General features: G+C 39.6%; 1 protein-coding gene across 7 annotated transcripts in view; it reads left to right on the top strand.

Annotated features, from left to right (window-relative positions):
• Nucleotides 1-21,610, top strand: part of PXK (PX domain containing serine/threonine kinase like) — a 25,181-nt gene continuing 3,571 nt past the window's right edge. The window contains exons 1-18 of one of the 7 annotated variants that reach the window (XM_039695270.1): nt 1-51; nt 652-699; nt 4,828-5,014; nt 6,916-6,993; nt 7,168-7,241; nt 8,078-8,152; nt 8,968-9,072; nt 9,231-9,332; nt 9,978-10,139; nt 11,427-11,544; nt 11,985-12,063; nt 14,166-14,214; nt 14,969-15,046; nt 15,460-15,546; nt 16,159-16,228; nt 17,117-17,179; nt 20,395-20,429; nt 20,699-20,748. In XM_039695270.1, the coding sequence (XP_039551204.1) occupies nt 4,876-5,014; nt 6,916-6,993; nt 7,168-7,241; nt 8,078-8,152; nt 8,968-9,072; nt 9,231-9,332; nt 9,978-10,139; nt 11,427-11,544; nt 11,985-12,063; nt 14,166-14,214; nt 14,969-15,046; nt 15,460-15,546; nt 16,159-16,228; nt 17,117-17,179; nt 20,395-20,411 (1,296 nt within the window). In that variant the 5' untranslated portion in view covers nt 1-51; nt 652-699; nt 4,828-4,875 and the 3' untranslated portion in view covers nt 20,412-20,429; nt 20,699-20,748. The other 6 variants (XM_039695272.1, XM_039695268.1, XM_039695269.1 and 3 more) reach the window with 6 other exon arrangements.

Below are 21,610 nucleotides of genomic sequence, written 5' to 3' on the forward strand. Positions count from 1 at the left end.
GAATACATAATCCGTGTCCAGAGAGGAGTTTCAACAGAAAACAGTTGGCAGGTAATTTCTTAAGTTGTAGTTCATATAACTAGGATTCTTTTTTAGGAAAAGTTTGAAAATTGCCTATTCTTAGTTTTTAAAAGTTGAGCTGGAAAGAGAAATGTTGATTTGGAATTGAGAACATGAAGTGCTTGAATTCTTTTGGTCAAAACTAAGAGAAAAACAGTATTGCTGCCAGCTACAGAAGGCATGTTGTCTGCTGCTATTCTGAATATTCCAGGAGAAATGCCTGTCATGTGTTTCTACTGTGTGTTGGTACAACCATAATTTTAAAATCTCAAATTCTAGTTTGCCTTTCTCAGTGCTAAAAAGTTTTTACATCTAATATGGCAAAAATGTCTTGTTTGCAGACAACTTTGCTCACAAGTACTGTTTTAAGATAATTTTTAGAAATGCATTTTCTGTCTGATCAGGTTGTGATTAAAAACTCTTTTTTGCTCTCTGGCAATGTGACATAAATCCAGCAGTTAGGCATTTGTACAAACATTGCAAAAGAAGATGATTGTAAATGGGAATTAATTTTCTCTGGTGGGATTTTGAGGAGTAAAATGCCAATGGAAAAAGTAATTTGTTTCCTGAACTGTGTATTGTATTTTACAGATTGTGAGGCGGTATAGCGACTTTGACTTGCTGAATAACAGCCTGCAGGTAATTTTCACTCTTCATATATGAATAAAAAATGTCATTAGAAGAATATGTTCAGAATTGTGGTATTTTTGTATATTGTGGTGAAAAAATAAAAGAATTCGCCCAACTGTGAAGAGGAACTGTGACTTCAAATGTAACATGAATATGTACTTATTCACCCTTAAGTTTTCTCTGGTAAAATTTGAATTTTAGCATCAACAGGATCAATTTATATTGAAATGGAGAAATTTGGCAGCTACTGAATCTTTCCCTTCAGTCCTGTGACTTGTTCCGGTTTTATGTGTTTTTATTTGTTCCTCCTTTGATTTGGAGAAAGCCAAGGGACATACCAACCTTAGAAATTCAGCATTGAAGTGCTATGTGTCTCATTATTTATATTCGTTTAAAAGACTACCAGATGCTGCTTCTCATGTGATGGTTTTCTGTGACACTGAGGAGTGTTCCTTGGTCAGACACTGGACTTACTGTGTGTTTTCTCCTGCTTTTTAGGACAATTATTTCTTTTTAGTTTGTGTGGGAAAAAGCAGAAGTGTGAGTGTGTTTGGGAACAGGGGGGAAGCAGCAGTGATTAACATCTACAGGAGGCAAACTCTTGAGATTTCCATACTGGGCAAACAGAATAAAAAGTGAGCAACACGATTTGAGGATAGATTTTTGTGACTTCAAAATTTTTCCCTTGTTAAGTGTTTCATGAATTCAAGAGCTTAATACTGCTTCCACTTCCTCCCTCCTCCCCAAATCAAATCAACTATCTGCTTGATGAACCTCGAGGAGCAAAACCCTGCAAGGTGTTGATTTGTGTGCTCAGAGAGCCCACTGCAACTGCTTCCTCTGCTGCAGGTGGATGGGGGCAAATCAGTCACAATTCAACAGATGCCTTGTGGAATTACTCTGTTAAATGTGCAGTAGCATTTAAGTAGGAACTTTTATCATGACCTAGAAACCTTCTCTGTGATGTGCTGAATAAATGTAATACAGAGGTGTCTCCTGCCCCAGAGACATCCAAGATCTAAAATTAGACAAACACCCATGGGAACACAAGGAGTTGAGATGGTACTAGTCATCAGAGTACCCTGGGGTCATCGTGGTCTAACCATAGTTTTGATAGAGATCACAGAGAAAAAAATTTGTGAAAGTTTTTAAAAAGAACGAAGAGTTCACTTTGCAGCCACCTATAACAAGCTGCTCTTAACCACGGGGGAACAGAATGTGTTAAGGCATGAAAAGGCTTTGTTGCCTTCTCATTTACCTTTCAAATGAGGCAGCTTTAGCAGAGAAGGCAATGGACCTTTTAAGATTTAAAATCCAGAAATGACAGGTACTGCAAAGTTAGGTCTGTGTGGAAAATCTATTAAATGAAGGTTAATAGGTTATGTATGATGGAGTTTAGAAAGGAAAAGCCTTTTTATTTGAAATAAAAGTGAATGATAAAAATGGAGGGTCCAGGAAATTATCTGACAGCAACTTTGCAGAGTGGAACAAAGGGCAGATTTGAAACAAGAGAAACTAAGATCCAGGACAAAAATGTCAGCTGCTTGCATGACTTGGATGACTGGAAAACATTAGAAAGAATTATCAAAATGTACCTCTAACTTTAATGGGAGGCTATGAGAGGGTGGCTCAATTAGCAGGGCATGTGCTTTAGCAGTTGATCTCTCCAGTGGCTCTTTTCTCTTTTTTCTTTCTCTTTTCTCCTGCTGTCTCAGAGTTTTTTATAAATTACTCTTTGCAATGCTGAAGCTGAACTTTCCTCATCAATTAAGACAACACACTTCTCAGATGTTTTCATCCAAAACTCTAAGCAACAATATTCCATGACAATATTCAGGTCCTGTGACACATTTTAAAACTCTTTAAGCTCTCATCTTGTGTATATTGAAATTAGGGTAAACAAACAAAACTCTAAACAAATAAGAAGATTCCAAGCCCTAATCTTTTTCCTTCAAAGCTAAAGATCTGCTGGAAGAACTGCTGAAGCTTCTTTTGGGTGTAAAGCCCAAGGTCTCCAAGTTCTTGTGGCATATTTGACCTCTCTGTGTTTTTGTGGATGTGTTTGAGCACAGCTGCAGTTGAGTTGGAATGTGAATTTTCTTTTCTTAATCTGGTACTACCTATAGTAAGGATTGATAATTAAAAAATTGTCTAGGCTAGGGAATGCAGTCCTGCCAAATACCTTGGAAAAAATTGAAGTGTTTATATGTGACCCTGATTTGTATCAGAAAGTTTCAAGACAGGTTCCCTGAACTCTCAGTTGTACCAGATTGAAAAGCTTCTTCCAGTCATTTCTGCATTTTTCCTCTTTAAGTATTTGACAGAGATCAGTGGAGATCATTCTTCTGTTTTGTCAAGTGAAGTGCTGGTACTGGAAGTACTGGAATTCACAGCAAGATATCTGGCTTTTGTGAAGCATTTTATTGCAGCTTTTGAACAGACATTCCTGAGCAGGCTGTGGTTTGAAGATAAGAATGTTAATTCCCAGGTTCTTCAGTGGCAAAGCCCATCCTGGCTCCAGTGGTGAGCTGGAGCCACTGAGAAGCAGTGTCTGAAAGCATGTGAGGTCTTTGCAAGGTCAGGCCCTCAGTGAGGTGTTCTTGCTGTGCTGTGCTGTGTGTTTTGGCAGATAGCTGCAAAAACCTGGGCCTGAATGTTGCTTTCTGTTGAAAAATAGTAGAAGTCTGATTTATAAGTTTTAAAACAAATAGTAGTGGTTGGAAACCCTGTGAATTAGAGTCAGTTTCTCTCTGATGGTAACTAGCTGTCAGCTCAATAAGGTAAAGGTGATGATTTGGCATGCTTTTTAAGTGAGTATTCTAGAAAAGGACTCAGCTCCTGTTTAGAAGCTCAGTTTTTAATCAAAAAGAGTGGTCTGCCAAAAGAGAGTTCTGTTTGCCTCTAGTGCTAAAACTAATTTGGTGAATTATTGGCTGTAAGTGATATATGGTTGCTTTTGATTTTTTCCCCTGGTTTTTATTAATAGCTTCTGTAATTCAGACATAGTTATGGTTCTTTTTCAGTCCATAATTTGAAGTCAGAAAACAAGAAGTGCTAAAGTTAGCAGAGGACAACTCCTGTGTTCAAATGGAGGAGGTAGAAAGGAAGGGGGATGCTCCTTCTGCCCCAGTTTGTTGAACTAATCCGTTACTTTTCCCACTAGTTAAAATGAAAATTGTTCAAACACCAAAAGTCCCAGTCTTCTCCCTGGCGACCTGTTTGCTTTAGAAATGAGGTTATTGCATCAGGTGTAATTGATTCCTGCAACATGTAATTCTTACAGATAACTCCCATGGAGATTCAGCTTACCCAAGGCAGGTGCTTTGATCTGCAGGACAACGATGTGTTAATGACAGGAAAAATGTGTTCTGGCAATTCACATGACGTAGTTGGATTTAAACACTAAAGATGATCTCTTTGATCTCATTTACACAAAGCTTTGAATTTTTTTCATTGTTCTATTTTGAAGGATTTCTCGGATTTTTTTTTTCCCCCCATCAAGTTTTGGATCTCTCGTGTCAGTATAATACAATTAGTGTACATCCCTTGGTAGATTGCAGCTATTTCTGGGTTGAAAGATGTATAGATGTTTAAAAAATGTACAGGAACAAATTCAGAAGATAAAATGGAAATATGCACAGTATCTGAAATTACATATTAAAAATACTAACAGGGTTTAACATTACCTACAAATACATAGAGGCAGATGAAAATTACTAATCTGCACATGATGAAATAAGAAAGCATTAATCTTACCCAGAAAAAATGGTCAGGTGTGAATTGTTTTTGTGCTGTGGCAGAAGCACATCATGGAAAGAACCTGGCTGAAAATTATAGGTATTTAGTGTCTGAAAGTTTCGGGTAGTGATCTTAAATGTATGACTCACTAGCAAAAATTTGTCTCCTTGTATTTTCAGTGTTGTTCCACTTACTAATCTCTTCACAGTGGGATGTGAGCTGTCATCTGACTCTGATAATGGTGCTTAGGAAAAAGAGAAAAGCTTGTACATACACAGTACAAGGAGAGTTATCCAGTAGTTAGCTTGCTGCTGGGAAACTTTTGCTTTCTGGGTTGCTAGTTTTATATCCTTGAGGCATTTTGCAAGCAAGGTTAGTAATTTTTCCTCTCTTTTTAAGATCTCAACTCTAAGTCTACCTCTTCCTCCAAAAAAGTTGATTGGAAATATGGAGCGTGAATTCATTGCTGAGAGACAGAAGGGACTCCAGGCCTACCTGGATGTCATTACTACCCATCACATACTGTCCAACTGTGAACTGGTAAAGAAATTCTTGGACCCAAACAGCTATTCTGTAAATTACACTGGTAAGTAGAAAATAAAAAACTGCTTCACTTTGACTTCAGCATGTGCTGTGTATCTTCTGTGAACACTGGCCAGGATCTACACTGAAACATGGGGGGAACAATCTTCAAAATTATCCTCCTGTGCATGTGATTATTTATGATAATGCTTTTCCAGCTCTGTGCATGGATCCTGCTGGGATTGCCAAATATAAATATTTGAATTATTTCACAGAGGAGTGAAGAGGGTCAAGATCTGTGTAAGCAGAACTTGGAGGAGGGGGGGTTGGTCAGAGTGACATCTACTTTCATAATTCGTAATAAACGAAAATAATTGCTCTCGGGAAATAATTTTCCTGTCAGAATCTAAGGTGGAGTTAAGTTTGTTAGCTTAGTGTTCTGTTAAAACAGCCCACTTTCTGAACACAGAACCTTTCAAGAATTGTGGTTATCTTGTCTAGCTCCTGTCCTTGCTTTGGGGTGTGAGCTAATTTAGAACTAATTGTTTGAGCTAGGTTGAGTACTTTTTCAAGGCTAAACTAAGCCAGATTCCCTCTTCCCACAGATACTGGAAAGTCACTGCATTCCTTAAAATGATATCCAGTGATCAGTTTCTTCATTACTAACTGTTTATGCTTTGAATTTGTCTTACTTCAGCTTCAGGCATTAGATATCAATAAATATTTGTCTTGCAGACTGAAAAAGCTTCCTCTTAGTGATGAAACCCACTCCACAAATTTAGTTCATAGGCAAACCAACTCTTTGCAAAATGCAAAGCTTGTTTTCTTAGAAGCAGAGCCTACTGAAGCAGGAACTCACTGCTTCCTTTTCACTTGTCTTTTTTTCCTCCCTTTATGTAACATTCTTGTGTCTTCAGCTTCAAAGTGCAAAGAACATTTCCCAATATGATAAGCTGTGCAGGAGTTGTAAATTATTAGTGACTCTTTAAGGATGCAGTTTGTCTGTCTAATGCTGAGCAAGCAGTTTAAATTCTCAAAGAGGCGTAGTGATTTCTGTGTTAATTTTGAGCACTTTCATCAAGATTGTTTTTCCTGCAAGTTGCTGGGAAGCTGGTGACACATGTCATTGCCTATGGTCTTTAGAGACACCATCAGTTTGTGGTTTCCTAAATACTGGAGCAGAGAGATGATGCTTGTTACACTTTTTTTCTAGCATATTTCTAAAGAAAGAAGATACAATGCAGAGAGATCAGTGCATCCTTACCTTTTTGCTGTATTTCTATGCCATGATTCCCTTGGCATGATTCCCTTTCCCCCCCCCCCCCCACTTCTCATTGAGATTTCCCCTCAAGTCACTTCATGAATAAACCAGTTGTGTTCCCAGCTGTGGGAGAATTCACTAACCAGATGGGTGTCCTCCCCCTTGCCCCCAAAATGTATAAAGATTCATGATAGCTGGCCAAATACCTCTGCCTGCACAGAAAAGGGCACAATAACCTATAGTGAAACAGAACTAATTAGTTTACATAAACTACACTTAGTAATAGCAACATAGATGGATGTCAAAGAGATAAAAGCCCTTTTACAGATGTAGCAGAAACATTTGATGTTGTAATGTTGTGTGCACCTAGTGTGGGAAATCTGAGCTGTGATTTAGACTTGGAAATGTAGATCCAGTACAGATAGAATGGAGATTGGTAAGCTAAGTTTTCCAAGAAGTGCTTTCTCTGTTTTCTCTCTGGATTTGAGTTAGCAGGTTAAAAATGCAAATGCCCTTTAACTGTGTTTTTATCTGATTTCCTTTTGAATTGATTTTGCTGACTTTTAGTCTGAATTCCTGAAGGCTTCCTTCTGGCATTGGACCTTACCTCGTATGTGGATAATGACATTATGTAGTGTCTTAAAACCATTTACATTTTTTTTTCTTCTTTTTCTTCCTCTTTGTCTCCTTTTTTTTCTTTCCAGAAATTGCCTTACAGCATGTTTCAATGTTCTTCCGATCAGAGCCAAAGTGGGAAGTAGTTGAACCATTAAAAGATATAGGTAAGAAGGGCATGTGTGCATGAAAACGTCTCAATTTTTTCCTCAACTATGAGAATTGTCATAAGATTCCAGTACTGTTCTTTGCTTACATACCTTGTCCTGCCTGTAAGCTGTGTGATTTAGCAGTGTTTAATTAAAGCCCCTGCTGACTTTTTTCTTTACTTATTTTTGTAGGTTGGCGAATACGTAAGAAATATTTCTTAATGAAAATTAAGAATCAACCAAAGGAACGTCTAGTGTTGAGCTGGGTATCTATGCTTTAATTTCATACTGAAGTCTTTCTCAATTGCACTCAAAGTTTTATTTTGACTACCATGTGTGAGTGATGGGGAGAGAGTTTGAAGAGCTCAGGCTTTGAGAGAGCTTTGGAAGCCCTTAGGTAGATGCTGTGTGGTGTGGAATTTCTTGTATTTCTTTCCTCTGGTGGCAAATCCAGTTTGGAAGTTTCTGTGACTGGTCATTTGTTCCCAAACCTGCACCTCAGGATTCTTTTCTTGTGATGGTGCAGTTGTTGCCCATAATATAAATGTGCTTACTGAAAATAATGAGATGAACCTTTTTAAAGTCATGGGTTTTCCTACTCAGATCTTTAGTTGTGCTGACAGACTAATAGGTGAGGGGGGCATGAATTGCTCCCCTAATGAGAGCTGCTTTTGCTCCTGTGCTGAAATGTGTTGCCCTGAGCTGTATGAGCACAGCTGTTTGTGAGACTTCACTGGAGAGCAGAGGTCGCTGAAGCCTGTGGGAGGAGGGAAGTTTTTCTGGCTGCAGAGGAAGAAGGTGCCTTATCAGTTCCTAATGTACACAGTCCCCCAATTTAGGGTTGGCAAAGTTCATGCAGTGGTAGTAATGCATGTCAGGTCTGTGGGAGGAAGAAGGCAGTAATACTTATTTATGGTCAGGATGTTTGTATGGCCTTATTCAGCCTCCTCAGATTTCATTTTCTGTGTGTAATTTTCTTGCTTGCTCTTCAAAATATGCCTTCAAACATGTGTCTTAATTTGCTAGGGTAGAACATTGATCACATTTTCTGTATGGAATGCAGCATGTATTCTGATGCCATTGTTTTCCTGTTTACTTCCAGGCTGATCTTGGCCCTGATAAATACTTGTCTGACAGAGACTTACAGTATGCTGTGAAACTTCTTTCTTCCTGTTGTGTGAGTACTGAAGATTTTTAAATTGTGCTAGCACGAAAGTGTGTGTCAAGGACTGATCTTGGAAAAGCACATGTAGCCTAGTTGGCATAGTTTGTAATTTTAGAGCTGCTTTCATTAAAGGTTTGCAAACCTTTTAATTACATTTCCCATGTACTATGAGGTAACATGTTCTCAGCACAAGTAATAATCCTGCAGGATTATTAAAGGAGATTCAGTGTTGTGGTTGATTGGATTTTTTTCTTCTTGTGCAGTGCTGTGAGATCATGAGCTTTTATTTAATCTCCTCAACACCTTCAGGCTGTTAGGACAGTGCTGTTTAGGTGTAATTGCAAATCCATGGGCTGGGATATTCTCAGGCAGCAGTGGATGAGGCAGTGGAATGAGTATCATTATTTTTTCAGTTCTTTGGACTCAAGACAGGAGCACCTTAGTAGAGCTGCAGTGGAGGGTGTGCAATTTAAGCTCTTGTGAAATGCCACATTATAAATCCAGTAGACGTCTCTGCCTGAAAAAACTGGCATTTGACTACAAAAGGAGTCTCTGGAGTCTCTTTTTAAGGATGTTAAGCATGTGAAAGACTGCCTGAAATATTTTGGTTTTAATTTATATGTTAATGGAGTAATGTCTTTGCAAAGCTTCTTTGCATTTACTCCAGTTAAGACTGAATAACTTGAGTTATTCCATGCCACTGACAGAATCCAATTTACCACTTTAAATATACAATTCAGACTGATCTTTTCTTACTTGTGAATTGAACACAGATTATTAAAAAAATCCATCATATAAAATTTACCTTCAGTTTCTTCTTTTGGTAGCATCCCTATATTTACAAAATCACTTTTGCCACTGCCAACGAGTCTTCAGCGCTGGTTATTAGACCATTCAGTGAAAAAGGGACACTAAAGGACCTTATTTATAAGGTAACATCTTCCCCCTACCCCCAAGTCAAATGGCACAGCATATGCTGGAATGACCATACATGTTTTTTATAAAAGTGTTTGCCATCAATTGCTAAGCAAACTAAGACAAATAATGACTTTTCTGGGCATGATACTTGATTTGTGTTTTTCTTTTAAAGGCAAAGCCAAAAGACCCATTCCTGAAGAAGTATTGCAATCCTAAAAAAATTCAAGGTCTTGAACTTCAGCAAATAAAAACATATGGAAGGCAAATATTAGAGGTAATTTTTTTTTTCTTTATCAGCTTTTTTGATTTATTATTTTGGAATCCAACTGGTCTAACTACAGAAAGTGGACAAACTTTTGAGTACACAAGCTTTATATCAGCAGCAGTCTTCAAAGCTAAATGTAAATAGATATCTGCTGCTGAGTTGAATTTAGATATATTTGTGTGAGACCATTTATGACCCCCCAAAAAAATGCAGTTAGTATGTGTGGAGTTTAAATGGAAGAGAGGTGATAATATAGTCTGTTCCTTGTGTAAAAAGGGAAAGTAACTCATAGCCTGCAGAACATGTGCCATAAATTCATGGTTGTTAGTGTGTTTTTAATTTTTTTTAACTTAAACTATCATATTCAGTAGAATTTTAAATTTTAGTTTCCAGATCTCTTTGGGAGGTGTCCATAAGCCTGCTTTGAGGATCAGCATCAAATATTTGTTTTGTGAAAAGTGCTACCAGTGAAATGGGAATGAATAGTCAGCCAAAGAGGATGTAGATAGAAGATCAAGTTGAGTGAGCATTCCAAATGGGGGCCTCATTAATTATGTGTCTGCTTTAGTATTGGAGCATTTAAATTGATGATCTTACAATCTTGAGATCATCAGACCATCTTGTGATAGTGCTTCTCTATTCAATTTTTTTCAGGTATTAAAATTCCTCCATGAGAAAGGATTTCCTTATGGCCATCTTCACTCTGCCAATGTGATGCTGGATGGGGATACCTGCAAGTTACTGGATTTAGAAAATTCCTTGTTGGGACTCCCATCATTTTATCGATCATACTTTTCCCAGTTTCGGAAAATTAATGTAAGGTTCAGACAAGGAATTCACCTGACTCTTATGCAAATCTTTATTCTCAACCTTTGTTTGCAGAGAACTGCCTAGAATGAACAAACCTCTCTCAAGCCCCTTTTGTTTAATCTGAGCTTTGCTCCATCAAATTGCTTTTCTGCTTCCTCCAAATCACTGTCTGGCTGCACAGCAGCTCTGTTGCAGCACACTGGAGTGAGGCTGGGGCCAAAGGTAAGCAGGTAGAGGGGGAGTGCAGGTGACTGTTTTTATGACAACAGTCCCAGCATAAATAGAGGTAAAATGCAATTGTTTTAAGATCTCTTTTCACCCTGGTCTGTATTTCATAGGAATTTGCATATTGTCTACTGCAGTTTCACTTGTATGTTTGTACAATGAGTGTAGTATTGTGCTTAGCTGGGAGTAGTAATCAGCCTTGTCTTTGGTGAGGACTGAAAATTGATCAGATGTTTGCAGATTCCAGCTATTCAGAGGTTATTTTTATTTTTTTGAGGGGTGTCTGTTTGACTGCAGGCTTGCAAAGTAAAGTATTTATCTTACTGCAAAAATATGAAAACAAATTTGCCCTGTTGCAGCAACATCATTCTCTGCCTTTAGGCTCTCATTGTAATAAATTCTGTGCAGCATCACGAGAGAGCTGCTTGCTGACCTTGCTAAACTAGTTCTACTGTGTTGTCAAGGAAATGATCACAGGTTCATGGTTAGTCCAAATCTGTTAGTGCCATCAAAGCACTAACTGTAAGAGGAGCCTCTTCTGCTTAAACATGGTTCAGAAATCTTGGAAATATGCTGTCTGGGAGCTGAGCATGTATGTACAGCTTGCACAAACCTAAGGAGGAGCAAAAGAGACTCTCCTAGGTTTGTTTGGTGTGCATTTTCCCCCATCTTTTTATCTACTTCCCTGTAAAGTGACAGCTGGTCATTTTATGAATCTCATTCTTTGCTGTTTGACTTAGCTGGGAAAGTGTGCTTGGTTGGGACTTCTGTTGGTGTGTAGATCTCTAAACTGCTTTGTGAAGAGTTTACTGCTTCACACATTTTTGCAGAACATGACTACACTGCTCTCCCATTTGTACCATCTTGTACAGAAAGACAACAGAGGCAGCTGTAGCTTGCAGCATGAAGATTTCATCTGAGCTACAGTTATGCAGGGAAATGGTTGTGGTTAGGAACTGCCTTAATGGTTCCTCTTGTTCCTCTTTTCTATCTTCACTGGCAAGATCACTGGGTTAACTAGTTGTGAAAAACTAACAAGTTGTGGTTTTATTTTTTGTTCCCCCACAGACTTTAGAGGGTGTTGATGTTCATTGCTTTGGACACTTACTGTATGAAATGACCTATGGGAGACCTCCAGACACCATTCCAGTGGAGAGCTTCCCCCCTGCTCCATCAGTGTTTGTTGGTTAGTATGCAGTGCAGAGCATCTCAGTCACAGCTGCCTGGGTGCACTCTTAGAGTCTACCTAAGCTGAAGTGCTGTGAAATAGCAGCCTGAGATCTTTGCACCATATGACCAGAAAGAATTAGCAGTTTGGTCAAATAGAAAATGTGTTCTTCATCAAATATATGTAGTGCATGAGTAAAACTTTTTTAGCTGAGTGATGAAGCAGTGTTTAGCAAGTAATGATATGCCTGGATTCCCTTGCCTCATGTTTAACATTCTTGAAAAGTTTCTGTGTGTAATAGTAATGCTATAATAAAAACCACATGCCACAGAGCTTCATCACTGCTTGGTTGATGCAATACTTAGGGGAGCATCACACTGCAATGCCAAACATTCATTCTAATTAATTGGCTATCCTGCTGTGCAAAAATGTGTTCATTCTTGTTCTTTCTTTGGTAGTGTCAGTGTTGGAGTCCATTCTGACTTGTGAAGCTCTGAAGAATGGGATGCCAACTGTCTCCCGGCTCTTACAGATGCCGTAAGTCCTGTTTGACTTGTTTTACACTCATAGCAATGTTTTTAATTATTTTAGGAGGAAGAAACTTTCTGCTCTTGTTCCTCTTTAGAAAGGTTTGCTTCTTGTTCTGAGGATGTGTCCAGGTGAAGCTTGGTAGGCTTTGTAGAACCCATCCCTTGTTAATATGTGTGTTTAACGTTTCTTTGTCTCTCAGTGTGTTGGAGCTGTTACATATGCACTTTATTTAGCATGGTTTGAATTAATCCAGCCACTAAAGTAATGCAAGCATGATTGAGATCATGTACAGATTGATCTAAAGGGTTTAGAATAAGGAGTCTTTTTGCATGTTCCCTTCAGATCTGCTTCAGAAGGTTCTGCTATCAGTTCACTTAGGACTGGCAAAATACATCCCTTGCTTTGCTCAGCAGTGACATTTAGACCTGCTCTGGGTCTGAAATGTAGAATGGAAGTTCTGTCTGGTTTCTTGCAGGGCTAGCTTAGGGATTCTCTGAAGCGTAGACGAATGAATTTCCTTAGAGGAAAAGTGTAGTATGCAGTGAAGGGGTGAGGGCAGGCAGGGGGCAAGGCCAGGATGCACAAAGGGAGCACTGCCAGTGTGCCACTGAGTGGGGACCACACCTGTCTGCAGTGCCACCCTGCCCCAGTTAGGGCACAGCATTCCAGGGACATTGCTGTCCCCATGCTGGGACATGTCACCAGCATGCTGAGCATGGAACCACAGTTCTGGTGGGAGGTTATTATATTATTTCTTCATGTGAGGTGCTGTAGCTGGGGCCTTCTCAATGGCAGATTGTCCATACCTAAATCTGGGTCTGCTCTCACAGCACAGATTGCAGAGCATCTAGAGCCTGCTCTGAGGTTCAGATTTCCTGGCTGGGAGGAGTCATTGCAGCTTTCAATTCCATCTTCTCCTCCCCTCCTCTGCTTTTTAAGGTGTGAGGGAGAGAGAACAATTTAAGCAAGGTAGAAATACTGTAGGAAAACTCTGAATACAGAAATATACAAGTGTTTAAAGATGTTGAATAAACAATCTATGCCCAGCTGCATTTGATATGTAAGATATTAACCTACATTCCCTTCATACCAATACTCTTTACAAAAGTCTTCTACATAGATATGCAATGCAATTAATGTAATTTAAAGCAATTAATATAATTTAAATATATATTTATTATAACCATAAGAACATGTAATCTGAAAGGATCAGAAAGTCCTGTAAACAAGGATGAACTTTCATGGATTTCTGAAGTATTTTAAAATCTGCTTTATTTCTGAATTTTTCATTCTCCTGAATTAACTTGATTCTAGATGTGAATTCATTTACTGTACTATGAGCCCGTGATAATTTTCCATAGTGAACAGCAACTCAGAAATATTTATCTTGGAGCCAGCATTGAGGTCTCTCTGTGACAGATTTCTAGTATGTTCTCCAGGACAAAGTATCTTGAAATGGACTAACCAGTTTATTTTCAGACTACTATTGCCCTCTAGTGTTTTTGTTTTGGATGGAAAAGGATTAATCGTTTATTGTATTCCTGCTGATACCATAGAGGGGAGAGCAAAAATATTACAATATTTGCTTTAGTTGCCTTTTGTAGAGGACAGGCAAGATATTTTTAAATGTTAAGTTCACTTGATCTTTCACATGTTCCTTGTTAATTCTAAGAGAAGAGTTGTACTAAGAGACGTTTTTAAAAAGAGCAATTATTTTGTTTAGGTAAAATTTAAAATAAAGTTCCTGGATTTTTTTTTAATAAAGAATCCATATATTTTTAAGGAAAAGGTATTCTCTTTTGGGAGGAACCTTTCTCTGCCTTGGATAACTGTACCTGTTCTATCCACTTTCAAAATCTCTCTCACAAACCATTTTTCTCAGCCGTAAGTAGTGGCTACATTCTGAGGGTTGAGTGCTGCTAATCTTACAGCAGTGCTTAGAAAATAAGAAGCAGTACATAAAAATCTGTAGCCAAGGGTTGAGGACAGAGAAGCAAATGGAGAAAGAGGGGTTTAAGTGAGCAGTACCAATAGTATTCTTGTTCTGGTTTTGCCTGTCTCTTGGGAATAATATTCCTCTTTTTAACTTTTTTTTTATCAACTCACAGATTATTCAGTGACGTCCTGCTAACAAACTCTGAGAAACCACAGTTTAAGGTAGAGTTGAACACTGATTTGCTGATGTTTGTGGGAGTGCCAGGATGTGGATAGCTACATATTAATTGACAGAGGGGGTTGAGGAGAGCTGGCTTGATTTGCCTCTATGGCTGTTGCCATCAGTGTTTGGCTTCCTTTGCCACACTGTCCCCACACTGTCCCCGTTGTGCCACCCCTTGGAGGGGAGCAGGATATGACCAGGGGTGTTCAAGGGCAGCTGCTGGACTGGAGCCCATTTGTGTGACTGATGGTGATGCTCTGAGCAGAGCTCTGAGCCCTGCAGTCCCTTGCAGAGAGGAAACACCTTGCAAGCACCTGTGCAAGCACCTGTGCAAGGCAGTTTTGCTGCCTGAGCCCACCTTGCTGCCAGCTCCAGCACTGGGGCATTTCAGGGGCCACATCTGGTCCCACTGGGGAGCTGCCCCAGGGTGCTTCTCCTGGAGGATTTGTGCCCTCTGTCTTGTGTTGGCAGCCTCATAGAAGTTTGGGGATGTGACTGGAGTCTCAGAGTAGTTATCTGTCCTTGCCTTTAGAGTATCCCTTTCAGGGTTTGGTGTTTCTTTGTCCCTGCTGATCTGTAGCTGGATTTGGAGTAGAAAAACGTGCATCTAGAGTCTTCTGCTTCACTAAAGGAATAGTGTCACATCTTGGGGCTTTAGATGAGAAATGTCATCAGATGAACGTTGAGTTTTGTTCAGTGAAGTTGTGCTTTATCACATTTTGTGCTATAATTTTATTCCCCATTCTGTATTAGATTCCTACTAAGCTAAAAGAGGCATTGAAAATCTCCAAGGAATGCATAGAAAAGCGATTAACAGAAGAACAGAAATTGGTAATGTCTACATTTCTTTATTTCCTACAGACATTTCATTTCCTCTTATCACTTTTACATGCAGAAAGTGAGTTTTTACTCAAAAGTGATTTTGAGTAATAAAGGTTTTCACCAGCAGATTTGCTTTCCCAAAAATGCAATATGAGGAGTTGTTGCATAACAGCTGTTGACTGGTCATTTCACTGTTTTAAGAGGTGCAGTTTCACAGGTAGTGGCTCCCAAATTAGAGGATCATTTTAACTTCAGTACAAGTCTCCATCCTCTACCAGAAACAATAAAGGAAAAACTAGAAATGAAAAAGGAAATCCAAACATACAAAGTGACTACAGTGTGTTTTCTTGTACCACAAACATTGTTTTCAAACATTTGAGATCTTACTATGGTCTTATTGTATTTTTTCCTTAATTTTGCAGATTCACCAGCACAGAAGGCTGACAAGAGCTCAATCTCATCATGGTTCTGAAGAAGAAAAAAAGAAAAGGAAAATCTTGGCACGAAAAGTAAGCACTCTTTAAATAGGTTTCTCCCACAGAAAAAGATGTGTTTCTTTTTATAATGTTTACTATGCACAGGTTTAGCCATATGTACATGACTCTACTCCTTCCTGTGTTTTTCTGCACTACTTCCTGGTTGTTTTCATTTCTTTAGCTAAGGAATAGATTTGTTAAAAAGTTTAAATTACAGTGGTAGCTGACTTGCATATTGGTGCAGGCTGTTTGAGGTTGCTGAACAAACCAGTCTGGGTTAACAGCTCATGCCCAGATGAGCTGCTCTGCTCTGTCCCCCTCCCTGGGGAGGTGTGGAGGCTGCAGCACTGTCTGTGTTCCTCTTCTTTTCTGGGGAGGGGTGTGTGTGTCAGTTTCCTTCCTTTCCCTTGTGCTCAGAGGGCACTGGAGTTCCCTGGGGCCTGGCTAGAGATATTTGAGCACAGAACAGCCTTGCTGCTCTTGTAACCACACCAGTGTGTGCTGGGCATGGGGAGGGGGATGCTGAGCATTGAAAAGCACTGTGTGATACAGTGATGGCTGTTACAAATCTGTGTGTCAGTTCAGTCCTTACCACAGAAAGTGATTATTCATTCCTATCTTCCATTCCTCTGCTCCCTTTTAAAGAAGTCAAAACGCTCTGCCAATGAAAGTGGGGAAGAACACTCAGCCAAATACAGCAACTCAAATAACTCAGGTAACTACAGAGAGAGAAATTTGCTTCTATACAGCTCTGTCAGTTTTTTTGTTGTTACTTTCATCTTCTGACTGAAAAGATTTGGGATTGCCAACACTTTACATATTAGACTACCAAAGTCTGCTACCAGTGTTTTGGGTATTTAATAATAAGTAAATGGAGGGCTTAAAAATATTGTCAATGTTATATTCTCAGCTGCCAAACTGTAAGTAATGTCTCCTCTCTTCTGTGCCCCATTCATAAAAAAAATGATCAGTCTCTTCATTCTCTTTGATATTTGAGTTGAATAACAGCAACATCCATTCCTTGGGCTGTTAAATAATGCAGTCTTCAGGGAGACTCTCTGGTGATCTGTATTACATACTAAGGTGTTAAGATGGATGAGAAAATTATGTGTTAAATTGCTGCTTCAGTGCCAAGTTTTAAAACAACAGAGCCCTTGACAAATTTTCATTTAGTTAAAAGGTGTGGTTGGTACTATGGAATGAACAGATTACCAGAGTTGATTTTCTTGGCTGAAATGTGTCTAAAAGCAGCTTGTTGTGGAGTAGAGCAACTGGCTGAAAATCATCTCTTAGGAGAGGTGGGGTGCTACCAATGCATTGGCACAACTCTTAAGGTGAACAGAATTTGTATGCTGTACTCCAGCAGCCCAAGCAGCAGAAATGTTTCCCACTGACAAATATTGAGTGCATTTCCTCTGTCTTTGGGGCTTCTCTCATACTCTGTACTGTAAAGCCACTGTTGCTGTGAATGGGTGTATTTCCCAAGATGTGGAAGCAGGATTGGAATTTCAGTCAATAAAGTTGGCCTGCTCCCAGCAATCTGTCTGGTCTGTGTTGAGCTGCCATGTCACAGCTGTGGTTCCTTGACTGTTGTTTTATTCAGCAGGCTCTGGGGCGAGTTCCCCTTTAACATCTCCATCATCCCCCACTCCGCCCTCCACAGCAGGTATGTTCAAGAATCATTACAGTTTTTATCTTTTTTATGTTGTTTTTATTCCCCTCTGCCCCTCAGTGGTGGTGTTGTCCCAAGGATGATCAAGAGATGATGGTTTTCAAGGATGGAACACCGAGATGTCAGTTACCTTGTGGCAGCCTGAGTGGGCATGTGCTCTCTTTTGAGGGTCATAGAGAACCTTTTTGTAACTATAACCTTTCTGAGATACACATGATATGATTTACCCAGGATGGACATGCTTGCTTTGGAGTCTGTATTACCCCAGCCTACCCACATTGCAACTTTCCAGACATTTTTTGGGCCTCATGTGGTAGTATGCGTTTGTTCTGGTGTTAATGGTCTGCTGACTCTGAAATACTGCTTGTTCATCCCTTGTTTATTTGTTCTTATTATTCCTGTACTGCTGTGATTTATTTTCAGGAATTTTAGGTGAGACAAATTCGGTGGGTTAAGCTTCATAAATCTCCCCAGTTCTGCTACACTCCATTGATAACTCACTAGAGTTTGTAGAAACAAATCTGGAAACAAGATTGATTTGGGTTAAAAATAGTATCTGTATTATTTTTGGCCAGTTCTGTTTTTCAGTTTGCTGGGTGGCTGTGCAGAGAGTTTTGCTAATGTTTAAGACAGGTGTGGGAAGTGGTGAAGAATCTGCTTGAGTGGGCAATGGAAATGCTCTGAAATTTTAATTACAAATCTGAATAATGAGCAGTAGTGGATATGCTTCAGTCTGAAAGACTGGGAGAGGAGCACTGGCCAATATTAATAATACAAGATGTTAACAGAATACATTTCTAGAGAGGAAGCAGCCCATGGCATTGCCATTTTTTATGGTGACTTTTGCCATAGGATTTCTGGTCCCAGGAACTTTCTCCACAGCACAACTCATTAACAAAGCAATGCAATCAAATTTGTCTTTGCTGTGTGTAGTCTTTCAAAGGACACTGCAGTCTGTGTGATGTAATTCAAATCAGTCATGCTGAAATTCAAATTAGTAATTTCTCCTTCAAGTTGAGGGCATGGGAAGTGTGTATTGTAGGAACTAACTCTCCCAGTTAGCCCAAGAAGATAATGCCTGTTACTGTGTTGCACAGTAACAGTGCTGTTCTCTGGCTGCACTGTCATCTGGAGAATTTGTTGGTTTCCAGTTCTGCCAGAGCTTCCATAAGGAAGTAGCTGAAACGTGGCTCCAAAATGGACAGGTGTTTAGAAAGCATTTTTTCCCCTATAAAACTACTGTTTAGTTATGTTCTGACTTGGACTTGTTGGAACTTGGTTGAAAGCTTTTCCAAGTTTTAAGCATGGGATGCAGGTTTATGTGCAGATGTGGATCAAAATAGCTCAGGTTTGTGCTCAACGCTTGTCTCAGTTCAAAGCATATTGTCACAGCGTGTTTGTTGGTCACCTTGTGCCAGTGTGCTCCTGATGACTCCTGGGGATCAGCCCTGTAGTGACCTGATGGCTTGGGTGCTGTTTATGAGGTGTAAAGTCAAGTGTCACATTTTCAGGAATGCTTTTGTGAGTAGAATTCATAGAAGTTTGAGATATTAATTCTGAGAGAAAACTAGATTTTTTTTTTTCCACCAGCAGTGTTGTGGTTTTAGCTGTTCTAAGCAAGTCTGCTTTTATTGCCTTGAGGAAAGACACACCGGTCCCATGGTAGGACTTTGTGACAAGTGATGCATCTGTAGCTTGCATTTCTCTCTTCTGATTTCCTTGTAGTTTCTAAGGATATTTACCAAAACTGCTCATGGGTGTCAGTGTGGTGAGATGATCTCAGAAAGGCATTGAGGCTTTCAGTCTGTCTGTCTGGTTTGGTGTGGCAGTGTTAGAGCTGGGGCCTCCTAAAGCATCCTGCTGATACAATACCACAGCAGAACTGAGGCTGCTGAGGAAAAGTGCCCTCAGGAGAAGCTTTTGCTCTCATGCTGGCCTGTAACTACTCATACATGGTGTGGTGTGTGAAGAGAGAGACACTGACCACAGGGGAACAGGCTCCAGGCTGGCATGGCCTGGGGAGGGAGCCCCTGGGGAAGGAACCTCCTGCAGGGAGTTTCTCACGTGTTGAGAGGTTCTTTGTCCCTGAGCAAAGGCCTTGAGAGGCTTGGCTGGCAGCAGAGTGCTTGGGAGAGTCGGTGGAAAACAGAGTGAGGAATAAAACCATGGTTGGCTTCTGCTGTCTGATGGCAGCTGTGGGGCTGAGAGCATGGCCTGCTCTGAGGGGAAGGTGCCTCTGGAGATGTTGGCTCTCATGGGCTGTTCTCACTGTGACAAGGTTTTGGGCTGGTGGTGTTGCAGGTTCTTGGCTAAATAATGTATTTGAAAGGCATTGTTAGATCATGCAAGTGACTCTAATGTAACATCCTGTGTTTCTGACATTCTCCTGGTGTGGTTCTTGTTTTTTCCCCCCACAATTCTTTGCTTCTGCTGTGAAAATCTGTTCATTTTTTCTGTGGCTGTGAGCAGTGGCTAAGATCAGAAGGGGTGCAGAACAGTGGGGTATGGGTCATTTAAAATTTCACTGAATATTTTCAAAATCAAATAAGCCTGTAAGATACAGCAAGGTCTCTTTCAACAGAGAAAAATTTGGAAGGTGTCACTTGCTTCTCTGGACTTCCCTGCAGGAATAGTGAAAGAATTGTACTTAACAATCTTTTTCTGTGCCAGTTGTTCTGAATCCTTCAGTATGACATATGTTTCATTGGCACCCTTATGGTGCATCTTTCCTGCCCCTCACCTTCCTGTAAAACAGGTGGAATGCTTTAGGAAGTGCTTTTCCTGAGTGTCTCTGACCCCAAGTGTGAATACAGGTGTTAAATACAGCAGAAAGTGTTTCTTGAACTGAATGGATTTTGTCCTCTGTGGCTAATCTTCCTGCAGATTTCTTTCTAAACCTCTCTAAATGCACTTTAATCCTGTAGAGCTTGAATTATGGCATGTGCAACTGAAAGCATGGATGTTGTATTTGTTGACCAAATATAATAATGCTTAGAGCATGGAAAATTGTGGTTCATTTTTCAGAATTGAATGAAGTATTGTAAATGTAATATGAAATAGTCAATCTGCTGTCCTCATATTTGTCAGTGAGTAAGAATGTATTGACCTCTGTACTAACTTTTCAGCTAACAGTGTCTGTTTTTCTTACTTTGACACGAGAACTGGATGATTAACTTGTGTCCTCTCTCTTTCTCTGCTGTCTTCAATAGAGCATGCATCATTTTGAACGTGAATTTTCGGAAAAGTAAGCTAATGCTGATTTATCTCTTTAAAGATGCTCTGTTTCTGAATGGGACAGTTGGATGCAAATCTTGAAGTTGCTTAGTACTGGGAGGGAATAGAAGAAAAAAATCTGAATGTTCTTACAAATTATTTTAATGAAATACAGCATCTTTAAAAACTATCACTAAAATTATTTTCTTTGTTCACATCCCATTCTCAGCCAAGTTTTTAATGCTGTTTGCACAATTGCTGTCACTTTAAATTCATAATTAAGTTTTTGTTTCAATTCAGGCATCAAGTTTACAGCATCTGATTTACTTCCTATTCCTTTTAACACACTCTTTTAACAAAAATGTCCCTGTAAAAACCCTTGGTAAGTTCTTGTTTGAGTGTTCTATTCTTACAACTGCATGAATGAATACAATGTGTGTTTGCTGGCAACGTCCTTCAATGTATGTATTGGAAGGGCCTAGTGATAGCTAAGTACTTGTTTCAAATGTTTTTTCTAGTAAATACAGGAAAATATTTCACTGTAGGGCAGAAGAATTTAATCTGTAGATGTCAATGTATATGATTGCATGTGTGTGAACTCAGATTTCTTTTGCACCACTCGTGTCAGGAAGGGAAGGAGAGCTTGGTGTTGATTATGTAACTGAAGTGAATGGATTTGAAGATATTTGAAGATTTCTTAATTAACAGGTTCAATATGTAATGCCCACAGCTAGTCAGATGCCATTCTGAACCCTGCATGTATTTGTGTCTTACAGCAGAGCTCAAGTGTAATTCTCTGTTACCAGTTTCCCAAGGGTTTCACTACATGATGCTGTCAGCAGCTCAGTTTCAGTAATAGTGAGTCCTGAGGAATTTAACAATTTTCCAGGAAGAGAGGTGATCTCTGCCCCTACTTCCCTGTCTTTTCTACTCTTGTAAAATAACCAGACCCAAATTTGAAGATGCCTACTAATACTTAGTGATCCAAGCATTTTGTGTCTTTTTTGCCCTCTGTATCAAACCTGTGTCTTCTTTCACCATGTTACCACTGTAACATGAATTTGTATTCCCTGGCCACTGCTTTCGTGGTCATTCCCTACTGCATCTTGTACAACTTCTTGCATGGTCTCTTTCAGCCTCACCTTGCAATTCCAGACAAAAATCTTGTCTTTGTTCTCTGCAGTTCTTGCATCTCTTTGATGCAGTTTCTTT

This window comes from Passer montanus, unplaced genomic scaffold (assembly GCF_014805655.1).
Source record: "Passer montanus isolate IOZ18808 unplaced genomic scaffold, ASM1480565v1 scaffold9, whole genome shotgun sequence".
NCBI classification, from domain to species: Eukaryota; Metazoa; Chordata; class Aves; order Passeriformes; family Passeridae; genus Passer; species Passer montanus.